Here is a 13,627-nt window from a genome sequence, read left to right as displayed (position 1 = left end):
CTCTGCCTTCAGTGACGAGGGCTGGGGTGGCTTTTGCAAGGGCCCCAGAAAAAGCTGGAGGCAAAAAGATGGTTGGCTCGATAACAGCTAAAAATGGTCTCCGGGGACCAAGCACTTATGTCTCTGCTGCACGTTCAGGCCCTTTGCACACTTTACCTCTTTTGGTTGTGGCAATGACCCACTATGCCATTTTGGACCCCACTAGGCCATTTCACAGACTGCGCACACTGAGGCCCAGGGTTGTGAAGTCACTTACCCAAGGTCACACAGCAAGCATATGGAAGGGCCGTATAACTCTGGGGGCATTTTTATGGCATTTCCCCGAGATGCAGGAGGGCATGAGGACCTGCCTGAAGCCTCTGGCATCAGAGGCCTTGGGTGCAAGGCCACTTAGATGTATGACCTTGGGCAAGTCGCTCGCCTCTCAGTTTCCCTATCTGTGAACTGGGGTGACAGCAACGGGATCAGTCTCAGGGGGAGCTGGGAAGACTGGGTTGCTCGGGAGAGGGCCAGGCATACAGCAGGTACCACCTGGGTTGTTAATATCACCACTGTCATTGCCCAGATTTGGGGTGGCCGCTACTTACTTCCGCCTCCGGTGCCTGCGCTCCTTGTCTTCCCTCCGTGTGTCCATGTCATATGTGGCCGGAGTGCCATGCCGGTGCCTCCGCCTCCGTTCACCGCCATCGGGACCCTCGCCCTCACCCTCACCGCCCCGGGCCGGCCGGCTGCCCTCACGGTGCCGGGACCTCCTCTCGGCCTTGTCCTCCGGGGCCTCCTCGCCTGGCCTGCGATGGGCCCGGTGCCTGCGGGGCTCCCCGTCAGCTCCAGTGCGTGGGGACCCGCTGCGGCTCTCCCGGCTGCCCCCGGGCCGGTGTGTGTGCCTCCGGTGGGGGTCCCCGGCCTTGGCTCGCTCCGCCTCACCCTCCCAGAACCCTGGTGGCTCTAGGCCGCCCTCCCGGGCATGGTGCTCTGACTCTCGACCATAAGGTCCCTCCCGGCTCAGCTCAGCCTCCTGGCTGCCCGCCCAGGGCCGCCGTGCATCCAGGCCCGAGGAACTGCTGGGGTCTTGGGCCCGGTCGTGGTAGCGGGCCTGTTTCCGGAGGAAGTCCTCAGCCCGCTGGTGGCCCAGACGCTGGTCCACCGTGGGCTCCGCCGCCCGGCTCTTGTTGGTGTTGTTGTTGCGGTTCTCCTGGGGATCGACCACCAGTGGCCGGTCCAGGTGGGTCTTCATGTCGGGCCGCAGGTGCCGGGCATAGGTGGCTTTCCAGCGCTCGTCGGGGTCCAACTCATTGTACAGGGCCTCGCGGCTGGCCAGCAGGTTCTGTTTGCGCATCTCGCTGGTCCGCTGCTCCCACACGGACTTGGCCGTCTTCTGGTTCTTCTGCTGCTCCTTCCTGCAAGGGAAGGCTCACCGGTCAGAGGACTGCGGGGCACTGCACTTGAGGGGAACATTTGGGCTCATGGGCGTCTTCATGAGGGTGGGGTCTCTGTTCAGGGGGGCATCCTGGCCGAGGTGGGAATCTTGGCCCAAGGAGAGGTCTCAACCTGTGTGGAAAATTCAACCTAGCTGGACATTTTGGCCTTACAGGTGTCTTGACCCGGATGGGCATCTTGGTCCAGATACACAATGTCTGTCTCCACTGAGCTGGGCATTTTGGTTGACGGGTTTCAGCCCAGGTGGGGGACCCCACTGTCCTCTTTATCTTATAGCACCCAAGCTCCTGGAGGCACTCAGTCTTGATGCCCAAAATATTTTAACCTCTGAGACAGCCGATCATAAGGCCACTGGCCTGGAACAGGTTAGGGAGGCCTCTACGCTGCCCGCAGGACCCTTTAGTTCTGGGTCTCAGGAAGCCTCGGGTCCCGGGGGAGCCCGAGTGGGCATGTGGGAGTCGACAGGCAGTGCCTCTGTATGCACCGGGGCAAAACAGCCAGCAGGGCCTGCTGGGAGGTGGGGAGGCTGCGTCCCGCCCAGGGCACTGAGTTTTTCAGGGGCTCTGTGTGCACTGATAGTTTCATACAGACCTTGACCTTCCACAGGCTGCTTGAGCATGAACCTTCCTGGGTTCCTCTTTCCCGGCCACCTCCTTCCACTTTGGGAAAGCAAGGCTCCTCCCCATCGTCCCCTGGTGCACCGCCCCAGTGCATAGGATCCCCAGGGTACTCCACAAAGGCACAATGATGTCAACAACTTCCCTTTCATCAGGACACCTTAACTGTCACCACTTCAGATCCATCAGCAAACTCTGTACACTTCATCTGTCCAGAATTCAGCTGTGTCCCTCACCTCCTCGGCCCCCCAGTCCAGTCCAGCCCCCACCATCCCTTTTGCGTGAGCAGTGCAGTCATCTCCAACCTGGTTTCCTGGCTCCTGCCCTCAGACTGGGAAGTCTGTTCCCCTGACAACCACCAGAGGGCACCTGTGAGCACCTGAGTCAGGTCCTGTCCCTCTGCTCAAGAACCTTCTACAGCTCCCACCTGACTCAGAGCAAAACTTTAAGGCCTCCCCATGGTTCGCAAGATCCTGCATGATCTGCCCCTGTCACCTCTTTGCCCTTATCTCCTCCCACTCGCCCCCTATGCTCACTGTATCCAGTCACTCTGGCTTCCTAAACACTCAGGGCATGTTCCTGCCTCAGGGCCTTTGTATATATTGTCCCCCAGGGCCTGGATGCTCTTCCTTCAGGTCGCCCCCACACCTCCCCGCTTAAGGCCTTGCCACCTTCTCAGTGAGGCCTTTCCTGACAACTATGCTTGAAAACCGCATTCTCTTCCTCCTGAGCACTTACTACACTCAGTAACCCCAGCAGCTAGAACTGCCTGGCACGCAGTGCTCATTAACTATTTATTGTGTAAACTTGAGCGGGAGGGCATCGGCACCTCTTCCTAAAGCTCAGTGCCGCCAGGGACTGCTTCCTGCCCCCAACTCCTTGACTGGGAGGATGCAGAGCCAGGAGGGCAAGCCAGAGCTGGGGCACTTACACAGCTATGGACATGTTGGCCGCGGACAGAGGACTCACTTCTGCCACCTCCTTGGCTTTCTGGAGAGCGAGTTTCTGGTTAGCTGCCTCTTCTTCTTCTTGTTCATCCTAAAAGGCACGTGAGATCCCTGTTTACAAAACACAAATTGGGCCCCGAGGCCTCACCACTGACCCTATCGCTAACCAAGGGCCCCTCTGGAAATATTTATAAACAGGTTTGGCCTTGGTTTCGACCAATCAGAGCCAAGGCCTGCAGATCAGAACAGATCAGAATAGACGCCCAATGCCAGTTAAATGCACTACCATCCCCTGTGTGGACAAGCTAGATTCCCAGCTCTTTATTAACCCTGTGTTAGCACAGCCAGAAGAAAAAAAAAGGAAAAAAGATCCCCTTCCTTTTCCACAGTGGAGATTTTTCTGCACCCTGTTTCAACAAGCTGAAAATTAATGCAAAGATTTTCCTCTCACTGTACTTTTCAGGCCGTTTAAACTCTCTAAACCAAGACAGAAAAAAAAAACAAACCCCAAACACAGACTAGCCCCCACGTGCAGAAAAATCTGGCGTCCCATGGCCCGGCCCATGCACTGCCTACAGCTTCCAGAAGGAAATCGGGAGAGGAACTCAAATTCTCAGCCGGCTAGGTTCAGAAGGGAGGAGGGGGAGATGTTTTAAAAATACATACAGAAAAAGATGTTTGGGGACCTTAAATCCTTCTTCAGCCTTCATGCAGGGCCTCATTCGTAAAACAGAAAAGCCAACAAAGAAAAAGCAAAGAAAAAGCAACGAGAAAGAAATGGCCAGAAATGAACCCACCAATAAGAAAAGTAATGTGGCCACAGGGCCCTCGCCCCCTGTGCTGAGATTGCTGGGGCAAGAGGTAATCTTACCAGCTCGGAAAAGGTCAGATCAGGACACTCTCTGTCAGTGAGAACCTGGCGGTGGTAGGACCCAGCCAGACCCCTGGCTCTCACAAGGCTTCCCTTACTTTACATGCAGCATTTCTCAGAGCCCAGCCCCTGGACCACCTACCTCAGAGCCCCCCTCCCCAAGAAGCACCTGGGCTAGGACCTAGAACCTGCATTTTTAACAACCTTCCAGGTGAGTATGAAACGTGCTCACTTTAGGCACCAGTGCATGTGGTTATGAGTGCAAATTCTAGATTCACTTGGACTCAAATGCCAATTCCATCATTTACTGCTGTGTGACCTTGGGTAAGTCACTTAACCTCTCTGTGCCATACAGTCTTCATCCAAAAATTCATCTCTTTCCAATTTTCTCTACTTCACCTTTTTCCTTGGCACCTACCACCATCTGACAAATTTATCTCTTGTCTGTCACTCACACTCAAATATCAGCCCCGCCAGGGCAGGGACTTCTGCCCATTTTGTTTATGGCTGTGTCTCTAGACCAGGTCTAGCTTATAGTAGGTGCTCAATAAACACTTCTGAATAAATGACAAGAGCTGTAAAACGGGGCTCTGAGAAGGTGCCTCCTGGGGTTTCTGTGAGGATGAAATAAGCTAAAAACTTATCAGGGGCTTGTGGGCTGCCTGCCACACAGTAAATGCCTATGGAATAAGCAAAGGAAAGAACATGGGTCTGGAGGAGAATGTCCACACCTCGCAGGTGATGAGCTTGCCTTTCTCCCTCCTCTTCCACTGCCCTCCTGGCGTCCCCTCTCCCCAGTGCCTGGGATGAGCTCATGGCTGGATCAGGTCCCAGAGCAGCCATACCAGCCGGCTCCCCGGTGGCCAGGCGCGTGGCCGTGTGTTTGTGGTGGTGGAGACTTCCGCCCCACCCGCCCCCACCTCCCTAGTCAGAGCTGGGCCTGGGAAACTCTCTCTCCCTCCTGCCAGGTTCAGCAGATGGAGTGCTGGCAACGTCTGCTCAGTCCGGTTCAGCTCCCGGAACACAGCCTGAGCACCTCGGAGGCTCTGGGGCCACGGAGCTGTGGGAGCCCCCCAGGCCTGGTCCTCCTGGGCTGGGGGGAAGGCTTGGTACACGTTCTTCTAATGTGATGGGATGCTGGGGAAAAGTTCCAGGCGGACACTGCTGTCTCCTAACATGCCTTTGTTCCTGACACCGCCCCCTCCTCAAACTCAAACAGGTACTCGGCTTCCTCTGTGCAGTGCAACTGCTCCCGGGCCCTGCTCCTGGGCTGCCCTAGGGCTGCGGGAGGCCCCCACCGAGGGCTGTGTCACCTCCTCTGTGTCTACATGGGGTGGACCCGACTCCCAGGGAGCCCGAGGCTGCCCAAAGGGGGCTTCCAGCACCAGGTGTTGCCCGAGAATTCACTGTCACCGATTGGGAATAAAAGCCGGGCTGCTTCTCCTCATATGGGTGGTTCTCACACCCCGCCCCCTAAAGGTCTCTTTTGACCTCATTTCCTCTGCTCGTCTCTCTTCTCTGATCTTTGAGGAGGGTCATATCACTGCTTTTTTAGTTCCTAGCTATGTGGTGAGGTCACTTAAGCTACCTGGGTCTCAGTTTGCCCATCCGTGAAGTGGGGATAACAATAACTCCCTATCTGTTGTTTCCTGGTGCCTGGTATAAAAAGGCAATGATACTTCCCGTGGTTATTGTTTATACCACCACCTGCCCAGCTGGGGCTCAGATGAAAGCCCCTTAGCAGGGCGGCTAAGTTCTGGAGCTTGGCAGGTCTGGGTTCAAATCCCAGCTTTCCCTTTACCAGCTGTGTAAAATAAGAGCCCTAGGTCTGGGGACTGGCTCATCCTGGTGACTAACGACGGCTCCTTTTAGTGAGCACTGAATGCGCACCAAGAACTGAGCTGAGCACCTGACATGCATCGTGATGCTATAAATAGTAGCTGCTGTTATCATGCTGGCTGGGGCCGGTGACTTTGCCTTTCTGAGCCTCAGTTTCCTCTTCTGCAACAGAGCAATAGCAGCAGTGCGTGGCAACGTGAGTGTCCAAATTCTTCATTTTTAGCAATCAGTGCTGAGGTCCAGCCAGGTCCCAAGCTCACAGGGACGGACATCAAGCGTCAGGACCCTGTGTAGGTTAGTCTCCATCTGTCCCATCCACTCAGGTCAAGAGTGACAGTGCCTGTGAGCCTGGGGGCTGCACCATTCCTTAGAGGTCCCTTGAGGCTGTCTACTGTCCACCACGGTACTCGGTGGAGTTTGCTGTCTGTTTCCTTGCTTTACCCCAACTCCTCTGCTCTAGAATGCACTCGATCAGGGACAGTCCATTTGACTGGGGAGAAGGCGCCTTCTCCCCGGCACGGTGTACCCAGGGCAAAAGCTCTGACCCTGTCCCCGTCCCTCATGCCCAGCACAGTCCTGATCTGCCATGAGCAGGTGGTAACTTTGCCAGGGAAACATTCTCCCACCAGCTGCACCTTGGTGAGCTCCTGGGCGTTGGCCAAATTATCCACCGCGATGGCCAAGAACACGTTCAGGAGGGTGTCTGAGGGCAGCAGAGTCAGGAAAAGCACCGCCACGTGGACCCCGGCGTCCGGGTCCGGACCCCGCCCTCGCGCCCCACCCAGGCGTGTCTCCCCACCCAGGCGTGTCTCCCCGCCCCCCTCAGAGGATACAGTTCCCGAAGAGCGTCAGCACGATGAAGTAGATGGAGAACACCATGCCGCGCTGCACGCCGCCCTGAGATTTGATGCCGTCGTACATGACCTCGTTCCAGTCCTCGCCTGTCAGGATCTGAAAGGAGAGAGACACACAGCCAACCCCTCAGCCACTGCCCCTCGGAGACGCAGCTGTGGGGCCTGGGCCTGGGCCTGGCTGGCTGTGCAGCGAGGGGCTCTCAGCCCATCTGCTAGGAAGAGGGGGAGTCACAAACCTCTGTAACTCTGGCTTCGTTGAGGTGGTAAGGCGATTGGCTAGGGACTGAGCCACACCCCCTGAATTCGTAAGCTGAAGCGCTAAGCCTTTGTGGGGGACGATATTTGGGAAAGGTAGGTAACTAAGGCTGGATGAGATCGTGAGGGTAGAGCCCTCGTGGTGCGGTTAGAGACGAGGGGTCAGACGAGAAGCCACAGAGCCTGGGTGCTCTCTCTCTCTCCCCACGTGAGGACACACTGAGAAGGCCTGCCTGCTGGCTGGGGAAGGAATCCTCAGCAGGGACCAGCCCAGTGCACACCCTGACCACCACTCTCAGCCTCCAGAAGAAATTCCTGTTGTCCAAGCAGCACTGCACCGGCCCTTCTGGGCGGCTGTGCCTGGCACAGGCGGTGCCAGCGACCAGAGAAGGTTCTGCCAGCAGGGGCTACGGGAAGATGAGGATGTGTGTGGTGTCCCGCACATGGAGGACACTTGTGAAAAAAACCTCCACTCTCCTCCTTCATGATATTTCCACAAAGATAAAGTCACCGTGAAAGAGCTCTAGCAACACTCTTCTGTTAACGCGGGTGTCTCAGCCTCAGCGCTGCTGGCGTTGGGGGCGGCTCGTTCTCTGGGGCAGGGCCGTGCTGGCACCGTGGGGTGCTGGCCTCTTCCCACCAGATGCCAGTAGCACCCAGCCCTGCAGTTGTGACAACCCAAAGTGCTTCCAAGTGGCCTTGGGAACAGAACTGCTCTGGGGCCAGAACTGCGTGGAGGATCCGTGGGTGGTGGAGACTACTACTGAATCACGAATGTGAGGGGTCCGAACTTGGCTTCATGGGTGGTCCTCTTTCCAACCCCTGGCTGGGGGGGGGTCTCGTTTAGAAACTAACCCGCAGGAGAATCAGGGAGTAAAGTCCCATTTCCCATACACTGTCTGTCCTCCCAAGAGAACCTACTGGAAAGGCTCCGGAGGTCCCAGCTGGGCCAGACCCAATCCTCAGTCACGTGACCACATGGGTGCAGGTGCTGGTTTGGGGAGAGCACCCACGGTCAACATCTTGGCTCCAGAATACGGCAAAGGGGCGTCTAGAAACCCGGGGGAGGATGGGGCAGGCGCTGTGTCCCTTATTTCTTGTATCCTGATATCTGACAGCAGGGCCTCCACGACTCCGGAGGGAGGCAGGGCTCGCCAACCCTAGAGAGCAAACGACTTGCCCATGAACGTGCTTTTTAAACACAAATCACCAATTCGGGGCCACACCTCGACCACCCGCTGGCAAGGCCAGCGTTCTCTGCCCAGACAGACGGCCCCAGACAGCTCAGGGCAGCGTCCGCGCCCCAGAGCCCGCTGTAATTACTCAGCCAGGCCCTCGGAAACCTGCTCACCCTGCCGCCCCCACTTCCTCCCACAAAACCCCAGGAGGGCCCCTGCTCGCGGTCCCTAACCCTCTGCCTCCTCGCTCTGGCGCGCTCCTGTGTGGCCCTGCAGGGCGTCGGGCTGGGTGAAGGCCGTACCTGAAACACTGTCATTATTGCTGCTGGGAAAGTGTCGAAGTTGGTAGGAGGAGTCCCTTCATCGAAATTAAACCTGCGGGGAGAACGCAGACATTTCCCGTTGGCCCCGCCCCAGGCGTTGTGAGGGCGTGGTTCAGCATCTTGTTTCCAGGGCAACATCTCCAGTGTCTCTGACCCCCAGAAGGACACCTGAGTGGCACTCAGGGCCCTGCCTGTCTGGGTTGAGTGCACAGGGCATCCGGGCCACAGGAAGGGCAGTCGGCATGAAGAAGGTGGGCCTGCGTCTCTGAAGGCACTGAGTTTGGCGTTGGGGGGGGCTGGAGGAGCCCCTGGGCCAGACCCCAGGGAAGCAGAAGTCGGAGAAGCTGCTGAGCACTTACTGGCCGCCAAAGAGCTGCATTCCTAAAAGTGCAAAGACGACGATGAACAGGAAAAGGAGGAACAACAGGCTGATGATGGATTTCATGGAGTTGAGAAGAGAGACGACCAGGTTCCTGAGAGACGCCCAGTACCTGCCAACAGAGGCCAGGGGTGTGGGGGCGGGGTTAGGCAGCCGGCCCGGGCAGCAGCAGCTGTCAGTCTTCCCACCACGCGGCGGGTGCCCCGCCCCTCCGGCCCCCATGCCCAGCCCTGCCTCCCCACAGACTTACTTTGTGACTTTGAAAATACGCAATAACCTGAGGGCTCGTAACACACTGATTCCAAAGGATGTGCCAGGTTTTATGACGGCCCAGATGACCTCGAAGATGCTCCCAATGATAACCTGGAACACAGGAGCTGCTCTCGTGTCGGGAGTCCTTGCAAACGCACCCTGGGCCTGCACCTGGCAGGAACCCAGCCCAATGCTCACCCTCCAATGCAAGCAGGGGGGCAGCCGTGGACACCTCTCATTCCTTCTCTATCTTTATTTATTTAGAGCTGATGAGAGCAAAGAGTTCCCAAAACACATAATTACAAAATGAGTGCCCACGCAGCTACCACCGATGTGTGAAATAGGACAAGTCAGCTCCCGAAGCCTCAGGGACCCCTTAGACATTAGCACTGTCTTGAATTTTTTTTTTAATCTTCACCTGAGGACATGCTTATTGATTTTAGAGAGAGGGGCAGGGAAGGAGAGAGAGAGGGAAGAAACATTAATATGAGAAAGAAACACTGGTTGTCTTTTGCAGGCGCCTGGCCGGAGAATGAACCCGCAGCCTAGGCATGTGCCCTGACTGGGAATTGAACCCGTGACCTTTGGGTTTGCAGGATGATGCCCAACCAACTGAGCCACATCCTGGGCACCATCCTGAATTTTGTAATAATCATTTCTTTGATTTCAAAAAGTTGAGGTGAACGAACGCTGGCTGGTGTGGCTCAGTGGATTGAGTGCCAGCCTGTGAACCAAGGGTCACTGGTTCGATTCCCAGTCAGGGCACATGCCTGGGTTATGGGCCAGGTCCCCAGTAGGGGGCGTGCAAGAGGCAACCACACATGGATGTTTCTCTCCCTCTCTTTCTCCCACCCTTCCCCTCTGTCTAAAAATAAATAAAATCTTAAAAAAAATTTTTTTAAAGTAGAGGTGAAATTCATATAACATAAAATTAGTCTTTTTTAAAAATTGCTTTTGGAGAGAAAGGAAGGGGGTAGAGAGAGAGAGAGACAGAAAGAAACACGAGAAACACTGACGTCAGAAAGAAGCATCGACCCCTCAACCTTTCAGTGTAGGGGACGATGCTCCAACCGACTGAGCCACACTGGCCAGGGCTAAAACTAACCATTACGTAAGTGCACAATTCCTTGGCAACATATACTTGCTATGTTGTGCAATCACCACCTCCATCTAGGCTCAGAACATTTCCATCACCCCCAAAGGGGACCCCATCCCCATGAGCACTCACTCTCCACGCCCCTGCTGCAGCCCCCGGCAACCACTGATCTACTTTCTGTCTCTATGGATTTGCCTGTTCCAGATATTTCATAGAAATGGGGCTATACAAGGTGTGACCTTGTGTGTCTAGCTTCTTTTGCTTATCATAATGTCTCTGAGGTCTTTGCCTTTTTAAAGTATTCGAGTATCATTCCTAACCAATGCAGTGGAGTCTTGCCCATGTGAACTTTGATGGGCAGAATGGCCCACACGGAATGGACCTCCTCCGCCTGGGCCCACCTCCTTCTGTGCAGTGCGGCCAAGGGTGTCGCCGTGGTGGGCCGCCTCTCACTGCCTCAGAGAATTCCAACCACGGCTATGCCACCACTCACTTATCCCTTCTACTGCAAAGGGATATGTGGGGTCATCTGGTTTGGGGCCGTTTGGCCACGCAGAACATTCTTATCTGTGTCTCCTGGGCATCCACGTGAGTTTCTCTAGGGTGAATCTTGAACATTGGCATGGGCGGGCCACCCCCACTTTCCAAAGACCACCCACACCTCTGTCCTCCCACAGCAGCGGCGGACAGTTCTGGGAGCCTATGCCCAGTGTTTGAGGTGGGCCTCCCAGTCCTACTGCATTTGGCTGAGTCTCTTACACCCGGGGGTGACCCTGCCTCTCCCTTTTCCATGTCCCCAGGTATCAGCCACGTTCAGCAAGAGCAGGAGAAATGAATTCCTTAGACACCAGGGCACTCACCGCACAGTCAAAGCAGTTGAAGGAAGAGTGGAAATAAGGCCGTGTCCCAAGCCCGTACATTTTTATAAACATTTCGGACATAAAGAGTCCTAAGAAAATGAATTCTGCATAGTCTACAAGGGAGAGGGGTAAACAAAGAGAAGGTTAGTTTTGTTGAAGGGGCTACAAAGTCAGGTGGCTCCGACTTCCCTGTTCATACTGATCCTGTCCCTTGCCTGGATGGTCTTTGGTGGCCTTGGCCAAAGATGGCGCAAGGCTTTCTTTCCATGAAACTCAGTTTCCTGTCTGTTAATGGTGAGGGGTGACAACCGTCCCCGACCCTGCAACCAACCAACCCCAGGCCAATTGTAAAAGGAGAAAAAGTTCATCAGTTCTTTATCTTTAGCTGTTGCTCTGGTTCGATGCGGAGAGCTGGATGCAGATTACTACCAAGGACCTAAGTTTGTGTTGAGTGGTGGGTCCTGGGAGTTTACTACACTTTAAAAACTAACAAACCAACAAATCAATGAACTAACTGGTTAACTAACAGATAACTAAGAGAATAACAATGGCTGGCCCTATGAGGCCAGTGTGTCATCATCTAAGAATTACGATGAACTCACTTTTATATGCCTGAGCTCCAAAGGAAAAGTAGAAATGGAAATCACAACGGTGTCCTGTTTGCTAGCCCCCATGGTAAGAGGTTTAGTCGTGGCACTGCAGGCAAGTAAGGGAAGGCGGTGCTCTTCCCAGCTTGGAAAGCCTGTCTGCCATCCAGGGGGACTCCTGTCTTGCTGATGTCTGCCAGTCTGGAGCGGGACAAAGCCTTTTGTTTTTTCATGAGAGAACACAATGGTGCAAACGCCTCTGGGAGAGATAACACAAGGGTGTTTTTTCACTGGCCAAGAAATGTCTAGTATTAGGTCTTTTTCTGACAGGGCTTCTTAGTGGGGCAGGAAGATGAAGGTTCGGGAGGGCATGGTACTCATTTAATGGATGAAAAGGCGATGCAGCAAGTGTTTCTAAGAAGGAGGAAGCATGCAGAAAGGGAAGGGAGAGCACTCACACTTCCAAGAATTTAAATTTGGGTCACATAGGTGATTCTGTTTGAAGGTCAGGGGTGTTTGCTCTATCATTCTTTTAAGAGATGTCTGAACTGACGACTGTCAAGGTCCTGCCCAGTCAGCCTATCAAAAAACACTCCCTTAGTTTTCAGGACTCGAGGGGGCTCCCAGTGCCCAAGGGAAACTCTTGGGTCTCCGGGACCTTCAGGACCAAAATGTCAGTGAGGAAAATCTGTCTGTAACATCTTGTGCATTCCAAGAACCGCCAGAAGCAACTCTGGAAGGAGTGAGGCGTTTCCAAGATGCTTGTTCCCTAGTTACCATGGAAACGTGATAGCTGATGAAGCACAAGCCTTGGGAAAATTGTCCGTCGTGTTGGTGGGTCTGGAAGAAACTTTTGGGCCACTGAATTCAATTTCCACCAAGTACAAATGAGGAGTCTGAGACTCAGAGAAACTACTATACTTCATTGATTCGAAGACATACATTTTTGTTCACATTCTGATGTTTCTGAAATTGGGGTGTGTCTTAAAATCAGCATGTCCTAGTTTAAACAACAGCATTGTTTTCTTTTGTGGTGCAAAAAATTAAAGAGTGCCTTATAATTGGAGATGTCTTTTTAAAAAAATTTCATTTACTTATTTTTAGAGACAGGGGAAGGGAAGGAGACAGAGAGGGAGAGAAATATCCATATGTGTTTGCCTCTCGAGTGCCCCCCACTGGGGCCCTGGAAACCCAGGCATGGGCCCTGAGTGGGAATCAAACTGGCAACCCTCTGGTTTGCAGGCTGGCACTCTATCCACTGAGCCACAACAGCCAGGGCTAATTGGAGATGTCTTCAATTAATGGGTATATTAATGGCTTCTCCAAGGTCACAGGGCAAGTTAGAGGCAGGCATTGAGAACCCAGGTCATCTGGTGGTCAGGGCAGGGATCTGCCATCAGACAGCTTGCAGTCCAAGTTCAAATCTCGAACTAGTTGTGTGACCCTGGGCAAGTTACTTCACTTCTCTGTGTCTCAGTTTTCTCAACTGGGGATAATTAAAGGAGCTTTACTGACACAGAGGTCCAGGGCAGATAGTTCCAACCACCTTCTCTTCCTGAACCAGGACAGACAGAGCAAGGTGATTACTGGGGAGAATATGGCGGATTAAAAATAGACTATTAGAGGAGGTTAAGACTAGAAGTAGAGAGTCCTCATTTGTAAGAGACTCCAAGGGGACTAAATGCAATTACTAAGGTTGGAACTAGGTCAGGGCTCTTGGAAGGAGAACTGGCCCCAGGGGGGGTGTCCTGGGAAGGTCAGCCAACATGACTGGAAACAACGAAGGTTACAAGGAGATGGTGACCTGGACCAGACTCCTAAGCTTCTCTAGGTTGAAGACCTGACTGTCTCCAGTAGCTGTCTGGGTCAATTCTGAACAGTGCCAGAAGGGCAGAGAACCCATAGACCCAAGTCAGACAAACCAACAGGTGCAGGAGGAGGTCAGCCGCAGGCAAAATGATTTGCGAAGTCCTCACTCAGGGCCCACAAGCCAGAGCGGGGGCATCCACTTGCCTTCCTCACTGCCCAGCCACTACTCTTACTGACTCCTCAGAGCTCTTTACTTTTTCCATCCTGGTCAAAGGTCTCCCTCCTTTTCACTGCTTCTCCTCAATCTCACCTGGCCATCAATT

At 54.2% G+C, this 13,627-nt stretch overlaps 1 protein-coding gene across 2 annotated transcripts in view; it reads right to left on the bottom strand.

Annotated features, from left to right (window-relative positions):
- The window catches only part of CACNA1A (calcium voltage-gated channel subunit alpha1 A), a 200,112-nt gene that overhangs the window by 65,392 nt on the left and 121,093 nt on the right, over positions 1-13,627 (bottom strand). For both annotated transcript variants that reach the window (XM_037145780.2, XM_037145779.2), the window contains exons 12-19: positions 10,909-11,021; positions 8,951-9,063; positions 8,681-8,812; positions 8,301-8,373; positions 6,545-6,662; positions 6,347-6,414; positions 2,986-3,092; positions 588-1,397 (exon numbers count right to left, since the gene is read on the bottom strand). In XM_037145780.2, the coding sequence (XP_037001675.2) occupies positions 588-1,397; positions 2,986-3,092; positions 6,347-6,414; positions 6,545-6,662; positions 8,301-8,373; positions 8,681-8,812; positions 8,951-9,063; positions 10,909-11,021 (1,534 nt within the window). The remainder of the gene's footprint in view (positions 1-587; positions 1,398-2,985; positions 3,093-6,346; positions 6,415-6,544; positions 6,663-8,300; positions 8,374-8,680; positions 8,813-8,950; positions 9,064-10,908; positions 11,022-13,627) is intronic.

This window comes from Artibeus jamaicensis, unplaced genomic scaffold (assembly GCF_021234435.1).
Source record: "Artibeus jamaicensis isolate MK-2021 breed Jamaican fruit bat unplaced genomic scaffold, CSHL_Jam_final contig_3290, whole genome shotgun sequence".
Classification (NCBI taxonomy): Eukaryota; Metazoa; Chordata; class Mammalia; order Chiroptera; family Phyllostomidae; genus Artibeus; species Artibeus jamaicensis.
This window is presented reverse-complemented; position numbering and strand designations above follow the sequence as displayed.